At 41.0% G+C, this 8,117-nt stretch overlaps 2 protein-coding genes across 2 annotated transcripts in view; one reads left to right on the top strand and one right to left on the bottom strand.

Moving 5' to 3' along the window:
* nid2a (nidogen 2a (osteonidogen)) overlaps positions 1–3,974 on the top strand; it is a 35,640-nt gene extending 31,666 nt beyond the window's left edge. The window contains exons 24-28 of the mRNA XM_035533082.1: positions 103–274; positions 1,764–1,921; positions 2,051–2,174; positions 2,401–2,513; positions 3,161–3,974. Of these exons, the coding sequence (XP_035388975.1) occupies positions 103–274; positions 1,764–1,921; positions 2,051–2,174; positions 2,401–2,512 (566 nt within the window). The 3' untranslated portion in view covers position 2,513; positions 3,161–3,974. The remainder of the gene's footprint in view (positions 1–102; positions 275–1,763; positions 1,922–2,050; positions 2,175–2,400; positions 2,514–3,160) is intronic.
* On the bottom strand, positions 3,836–6,812 carry rtraf (RNA transcription, translation and transport factor). Its single transcript, XM_026999842.2, has 8 exons — positions 6,660–6,812; positions 6,211–6,335; positions 5,890–5,989; positions 5,398–5,478; positions 5,203–5,291; positions 5,020–5,088; positions 4,850–4,898; positions 3,836–4,422 (listed from the first exon to the last, which is right to left on the bottom strand). The coding sequence occupies exons 1-8, from the start codon at positions 6,724–6,726 to the stop codon at positions 4,268–4,270; spliced, it is 735 nt and encodes a 244-aa protein (XP_026855643.1). The 5' UTR covers positions 6,727–6,812; the 3' UTR covers positions 3,836–4,267.
* Between the last annotated feature and the right edge of the window lie 1,305 nt (positions 6,813–8,117).

Genomic DNA, 8,117 nt, shown 5'->3' on the forward strand with positions numbered 1-8,117 from the left:
GCTTGGCTCCATCAACCATTTATTTTATAATGCTAAGATTCATGTTGTACAACAATTACATGATCATCTCTGAATGACTAGAGTGAGTCTCCTGCTTTTCAGGCCTCACGAGTCCGGAAGGTCTTGCTGTGGATGTGGCTCGCCGGAAGCTTTTCTGGGTGGACAGTACACCAGACAAGATAGAGTCAGCCAACCTGGATGGAAGTGACCGCCGTGTCCTGTTTAGCACAGATTTGGTGAACCCAAGGGCCATCATAGTGGACTCCCTCTCAGGGTGTGTGCTTCAGAACTTCTCTCATCTCCCTCTTAATGTCTTGCCTTCACTGATTAGTGTAACAGAATACAGCTGCAGTCTGACTGTAAAAATGGCATGCCTGCTGGTGTGAGTTCAAGTCCACAGTTCTTTAAATGTACTGAGATGTCTGTACATGTTAACAAGCTATGGCAGGCTTCTGACTTTATTCATGGTTTCTCCTTGTTTAATTTTAAATTACTTGAACATTTTCAAAAGATTCAAAAGACACTGAAATGTCTGGTCCTGGGCTAGTTGATTAGGCTACAGCTATTAATCACAGGCCCAGTAATAAGTGCATGACTTCCGTTTATTTCATATTGTTGAAATCAATTGAATCATTTCTTTATTACTGAAATAACAGAATTGATAAAATATGAAATATTACCATATAATACAGTTAGAATATGAATGCAAATAACACAGTCTTAAGTAATGAAGGCTTTTTGTTCTGCATGCTGCACCTTATGGTTAATATTATTACAGACAAATGCAACACTAGAATGGGTAGACCAGTGGGTAAAGATAACAAGTCAAACACAGGAACTAAACAGCCAGTATGATTCTCATTGCACATGCATCTCCTGCTAAATAATGCCTTTTATTAAGCGTCATTTGCTGTTCTTCAGTAGCTTCCTGCAGACATTGCTATGGCTACACTCTCCACTGCATTCAGACAACAGGAAGAGATTGTGTGTGCGTGTGTGAGGCAGAGATAGAGAACATTATAGAGAGTAGAATGGATAGCGAGAGGGGAAGCAGGCAGGGAGTGGCGAGCCAGGAAGTGGAAGAGAAACAGAAAATGAGAGGACGAGTCTGCAGATGGGCTCTGGGGAAGAGCAGGCGGCGTGTGGGCCTGGAGCCACACATGTGGAGCCCTTTGCACATCTGGAGGGGCTCCACCACCCAGGACTCGCTGTGTAATTCAAACTGCATGGTGCAATCAGAATGGTTGCAAGTGTCTCTATGTTCCTCTGTGTGTGTGTGTGTGTGTAAACCTCAGACTTTAATCACGCGCAGTCATGCAAAGCTGCCGTTAGATCAAACGTCAGCCTTGAAGCTATTCGTTCTTACAGATGCATGTTGACCGGTTATGCTTCTCAGCACCAATGGCTTTTTTCTTCTACCACTCACAGACTCAAACTCAGTACAAAGTGAGCCGTTCTGTAACCGCTTTTATCCCAAAGGAGATTTCAGCGAAGCGACATTATCACTTAGCAGAACTTTTAATTCACTGCAACTATGTTGTCATCCAATTATAATTAATTAAAATTATTAGAATTCCAATTTTTATAATTCTTCTATTCCACTGCGACAATATTACTTCTGAGTGGATATTGTTAAGAAACGTCTTGATGAAATATAATAAATGTATTAGCCTGAACTAAACTGAGAAGCTAGCTGTGACATTTGTGGTGTGTGACTACAACAAACACTTCATTTGCCCCGTGTTCTTTCCACGCCTCCTCAGGACCCTCTACTGGACCGACTGGAACAGGGAAGCCCCGAAAATCGAGAGCTCTACAGTGGACGGCCACGGCAGACGGGTACTCGTTTGGGATGGCATCGGGCTACCCAACGCCCTGACCTTCGATTCTACAGCACAGCGGGTCTGCTGGGCCGACGCAGGTACGTGCGCCGCCATTATATCCACTCCGCAATCACATTCTACCGAAATGAAATAAATTACAGTAATAGCTAGCTGTTTACACGTTAAAGCCTAGTCCATTAAACCCCTCTGGCTCTTTTGGTCATAAGGAACCAAGCGTCTGGAGTGCATTTCACCCGATGGGACAGGCAGACGTGTGATTCACAGCAACCTAAACTACCCCTTCAGCATGGTTTTCTACGCCAACCATTTCTACTACACAGACTGGAGAAGGTGAGGGGACACGACACAGCAGGAAGTGGCTCGCACTCCCACGGCATCCCATACTTTCAAGATTTTAGGGTACGGCTTGTAGCCGAGTGTGACATCAGGCTTGTTATTTTCAGTCGTATTTGGAAAATAGCACTGGAACTATATGAACGTGAGCAATGTGTCAGACCAATAATCCACGTTCAACGGTGAATGAGATTTTTTTTCGACCATGTCTTCCGTTGTGCAGGGATGGAGTCATTGCTGTGAGTCGCGACTCCAGCCACTTCATGGAGGAGTACCTGCCGGAGCAGCGCTCACATCTATATGGCATTACTGTTGCACCAACCAGCTGCTTATAAGGTACACAATCGGAGGACCAAATAATGCATAATACCCAGTATGTGACGTTTAATATCTTTCTCCTGTATACTTGTAAATATTTTTGTAATGGGAACATTTTTTGCTCTAAATGAGCTGCTGTATGATGTGAAATGGCTTGTGTAACAACTGCAAAAATTCCCCTACATGGAAGACTGCTGGAATAAGTGTTCCTTTGTGTCACTCTGTGTGTGCCGACACACGCGTAAAGATGAGTGAGCGAAAGTGACAGACTAAACTAGGCTCTTGTGGGAAAAGTAGAAGGTACCTGGAACAAAATCGCTGTTCTTGTGACGGAGGTGACGAAACATTAGTGCCCCGCCTAAAGACTTCAAAGCATTTCAAAGAGAAACGCTCAGAGAAGCGGGCTCTTGTGGGAAAAGTAGAAGGTACCTGGAACAAAATCGCTGTTCTTGTGACGGAGGTGACGAAACATTAGTGCCCCGCCTAAAGACTTCAAAGCATTTCAAAGAGAAACGCTCAGAGAAGCGGGCGTGCATTCGCACAGCTACAGCAGGCTGTTTTAACCCAATGCAAAAATGAAACCTTGGCGTGGTAGTTGAGCATTTCGGTTCTGAAAAATACTTCGGATGTCGGACTTGATCTAACGTGACCATTATTTGTTGCAGGGAGTCAATAATGACAGAGCCAACATTACATGGTGCTATTTCATGGGAAGTCTTTGGGAAAGGCGCCGAGAAAACCAGCAGTAATGTGACAGAGGAATGCTGCTCACCCAGCCAGCGCTGACCGCCGCCACAACCACCGCTGCACAGTTATAAAGGCCAACAACTCTTACCAGTTTAGATTTGTAAATTTGTTTTATACCTCATTTCTTTCTACTGTATTTTTGTATTTTTTTGTCAAAAAAAAGCCAAAAAGGTCTAACAGTGTTTGCTGCAAGTCCTGTAAGTTTATGTGTAAATACACAGCAATACAGCATTTGTGTATGCAGTGCACTAATAAGAAAAACATAAAATTGCATTGAGCATAGCCCATGTTTTTCTTTTACCACATTTCCCCCCCCCCCCCTTTTTTTTTAATCTTTTGTAAGATGTTATATTTATAACAATAAAATGTGATTCACAATTTGATTAGACATCTCATTTTCAACATTTTGGCACAGAAGTATGTTTACTGAAATGGCCTGAATGGGTTGGCACAGCTGGATCTGGAGGTTGTGCAACACAGAGCTTCACCAACAACAGCTAGTTACTGCTGAGCCATAATGACACATTTATGGAGCATTAAGGCATGAAGCATTGCCTCATCTCTATGGTTGAAAAAACACAATACAAACAACATATTAATGCACTTTATGTATTTATATATGCGCACCCACACCATTTCTGTTCCCCCCCTCTTTTTGATCAAACCAAAGAAGACAGAAACGGTAAAAAAAAATGTTATACGACGTGTGACCCCACAAATAAAACTAACCAATTCAAAGAGAACAGTTATGGTGTAGATTCACATTGCAGTAAAGAGACACATCTGACATCCCTCCAATGCAATGCATGTCCTCTTTCAAGTCTAAAGAACAATAACCACCAAAAAAAAAAAAAAAAATACACACACACACACAACCATGTAAGTTTCAATTTCATATATCCACACTGCCATGTCATGAAAAGCTGACACCATGTCCAAATACACCAATCAGCACTGACCACTCTAGCAAGATGAGCATGTGTATGCCACGTACTGGCTGGAGCTGCTTGGAGCAGGCAGGCCGATCATCTGCCCACCTTCCCAAGACGGTGGTCTGTCTTGGGGTCGGCTATGATGGCCTGCACTGCCACAATGGCCTCGTTGATCCTAGTCTGCAGCTCACGCAGGTCCTCGATGTGCAGGAGACGAAGGATCCGAGCCGCTTCGTTAAGAGTGGCGTCTATGAGACAGAGGCACAAGAAACAGTCACTGGTTAGCAGTCAGGTAGCAAGTTCAGTTTGTAACACCACCCTCATATTCTCAGGTCCTGGAGACCTACAGCACATTCAGATCGGAGTCCGAGCCTGCCCCAACACATTCAGATCTGACGCAGCTCTAACACATCCACTTATGAAGGGACTGGTTTTGAATTGCTGAGTTGAATCGGGGTATTAAATTAGGGAAACTGAAAAACTCTGCAGTGCTACTGACTTTAAGGAATGGACAATAAACACCCTGAACAGTTTAGAGGATTAATGTTAATACATTAATAATATAATATGTAATCTAAAATGTGTCCATTTACACCTAATACAGCACATTCTGATGTTTTGCACAAGTGAATAGTACTAAAAGGATCAGAACGAAAAAAAATATGCTCGACATACCTCCTGTGTCAAATCCTAGAATGTGCTTATCCAAATCAACTGGTAATCCCTAAACAAAGAACAAATGTGTGACTTGTAAAACCACTGGTAATACTTATAATAATCACATGATTCTCATTTGATTGTACAAGTATTACTAAGCAGTAAGTAATTGTGTTCATTTTTCTGACCTCTTTTCTCTGGCCAGCTTTTGAAATGGCCTCAGGGGTTAGACGTTCTTGGATAAGTATCCTAATGGCCTAAAAGATGAGACTGCTGCATGTCACATCAAAACTGTAGCAAAGGTGACACTTGCCAATCCAAGACATGCATCCTGATCTCGAAAAACATCTGGAAAAAGACACATTACTCACCCTGAGCATCACCAAGTAGTCATCATGCCTCTGAATTTTAAGGAGATTTGCAAGGGCCATGACACCAGCCTTGAAATCAGGATTGTTGCCTGGTGGAAGGACAAACATTCAGTCATTTCAAAAGTATGCAAAAAAAAAGAAAAAGAAAAAAGATTTAAGACTATTATTAGTAAAGGAAAGCCAGGTTAGACTCACTGTCCAGGTTAATTAGAGGGTCAGCTGGCTTTTGGGCATTGCTGGTCTCTGTTACAGGTGTGCAGTTTCTGTACTTCTCCACTGTGGAGATACAGTGTGCATACAGCAGCCATGTATACAAGGCAGAGCTAATGTAAAGTTAATGCTATGATGTGTAAGAAATGAGAAGGTTCTTTCAGAATTAAATCCACATCGTTTCAAACACGATTTTTTTTTAACTCAGTGAGCCTGTTCGTGACATCTCTACACACTGGACACTTCGCTCGAAGCAATTCTGTACACGCCTGCTGAGCAGTAAAAGCATCACTACGCACGAAATCTCCCATCATAAAACAACACTGACATCTAGTGGTTGGTGTGTACAAATAAATGAAACCACTACCATGGTCCAGTACTTAGTACAAAATTATTCAGCTAACTGACTCAGTAATATTAATTTTCTTTATTCATAGACTGTATATGACTAGTGAGTGTAGAATGCGAGAGCCGTACCGTTATCACCGTATTCAAAGCGAACCGCAAGGCCCAGCAGCCAGTCTACGGTCTCTTGCCTATCCTGCGCGCCGAAGGGGCAGTTTACGTCTTGGAGATACTACGAACACACACACACACACACACACACACACACACACACACACACACACACACAAAACTACATTAAATAAAAACGACTTTTTATAGCCGCTAGCTAGGCAGGTAAACAACGCATCACGTATCTTAGTATTTAGATCAATAGCTAGCTTTAGCTGCACACAGGTAATGTTAGGATAGCTTGCTGCAAAGTTTAACAAAAGTAGCCTAGCATAAAGGTACCTTATCAAAATAATTTGGCCACTCAGAGCTGGGGATGTTCCTGAGGTTTCCACGATCCTCGATTTTGTAATGTCTGATTTTTTGATCCTCGAGCCAAACAACGAAATTTCTGAATTCAGTTTCATCTAAGTTAAATGAGAAATGCACAGGTAACGTCACACATGCACAACTACTTAGCCACAACTACTTAGCCAATAAACAGAGGCCGATAAACCAAATTAGCTAGCATACACAAGTCCTTCTGCAATGACACCTTCAAGCAACATCGTTAATGCAAACAGTTGTAGTTTATTTAGTTGATTATTGACTAGCTAGTTACTGTGCCTACACAGCACGGACTTGCAAACTAGTCAGTGGGCAAAATGCTGCGGTGGCACTAGCTAAGTTAGCTACTGCTGCCTTGACCACCTCATATTGCGATCTTCATAAAAAAAAAACATTAACACTACCTTTGCAGTTAAAGCCCGAAGGGTTATGATAGTCTAATGCCGTAAGCTTCCTGCGAAACATTATCATCCACCACAAAATGTCAGAAAAGATTTATATAGCTAACTAGAATAATAAGCATAAATGTGCGCCGATTGTAACTGCAAAGCCGGAGACGGAAGCAGTGGTTTTTGTCAATTCAAAATAAAAGTTGAGATACCGCATTAAATTAATCGAGCAGGTGTACATCACAAGGAGTACAAAATTAATGCTGTAATTTAGGATTATAATCCCACCTGTAACTTTATAATAAGAAGGATTAGGCAGATCTTACTTTAGAAAATATGTTTCTGAATGAAAAAAAATGCTTGAAAAATATCCGGTGTTTTTCGTGTTTTCACAGAGCAATGAGACTTATTTTAACAGGAATGACAGCATATATTTTATCCACACAAAAAGCAATAGAGAGTTCTCTGAGAACATTTCTTTGAATGTAAAAATTGAAAACCAGAATAACCCTAACTACTGTTGCCACACGAGCTAGCCCTAGTGCACAGACTAAAAACAAATATTGTGGAACTATACTTTTTTCCTGGTTTTCTGGCTTTCTATCAGGATGCAAAAATTGTGATGTTTGAAAAAAGAAATGGGGTCAGAAATGTGCTCAGATAAGATATTTCCAGTTGAAACCAATTACAACTCTAGCTATGGACAGGAAATGGTTAAAATTAGGCGTTATATTGCTATTTATTGTGATTGCAAATGTATATTGCAATATAAAGACACCTGTAAAAGCTTGATGTGACATGGTGAAATATTTATCACATGGATCATGTTAATATCATGATTCATTAAAATACCTCTCTGGAATTAGTGAGAATATTTACAGCACACAGTAAAAAAGACATCTGGTAAGAATTCTCTATTGAATTCTATATTCTATGATAACAGTATCGCAAAGGCCAAAACTGTGCTTAAGATTAACAAATGATATATTTTGCAGTCCTAGTTGATACTTTCAGAATAAAATTCACAGAGTGATTGCTTATTAAATATACATAATTCACATGCTGCACCCTAATAGACTGTCACACATTTTACAGTCAAGTTACAATAAATTGTAATCCATCACTTCTGAAAACATTATTGTGCTTAAAAGTCAGATGACTGATCATACTGGCGTGCAGTACACTGTGTAATTAGGTAATTATGCAGTGTGATTAACTAAAGCTTTATGTTGCATCACATACTTGCGCTGTTTGACCGTCTAGGCACATGAGGGCAGCATAAACCTTTTTTTCACTTGTCATATGAAAAAGACCAGCGGCGAAAATGTAGAGGCTTGTGTGAAACTAAGCACTTTGTATGGTGAGCTGATTCTCATCTGCAGGTTGCTTGTTCCATCTCACACAATATTTATCCCCACATCTGAAAATCTTTAGGTTCTAGATTTTCTATCCGTCCTTTAACTGGAGTCAAAT

The sequence above is a fragment of the Electrophorus electricus genome, chromosome 13 (assembly GCF_013358815.1).
Source record: "Electrophorus electricus isolate fEleEle1 chromosome 13, fEleEle1.pri, whole genome shotgun sequence".
Classification (NCBI taxonomy): Eukaryota; Metazoa; Chordata; class Actinopteri; order Gymnotiformes; family Gymnotidae; genus Electrophorus; species Electrophorus electricus.

What these genes read in the sequence shown, in the direction of transcription:
- rtraf (XM_026999842.2), bottom strand. Translation starts at nt 6,726, where the DNA reads ATGATAATGTTTCGCAGGAAGCTTACGGCATTAGACTATCATAACCCT. An exon ending in AAGCTGGCCAGAGAAAAGAG is followed by an intron (nt 4,899 to 5,019) that starts GTCAGAAAAATG and finishes TTCTTTGTTTAG; the next exon opens with GGATTACCAGTTGATTTGGA. An exon ending in TCTAGGATTTGACACAGGAG is followed by an intron (nt 4,423 to 4,849) that starts GTATGTCGAGCA and finishes TCTGTCTCATAG; the next exon opens with ACGCCACTCTTAACGAAGCG.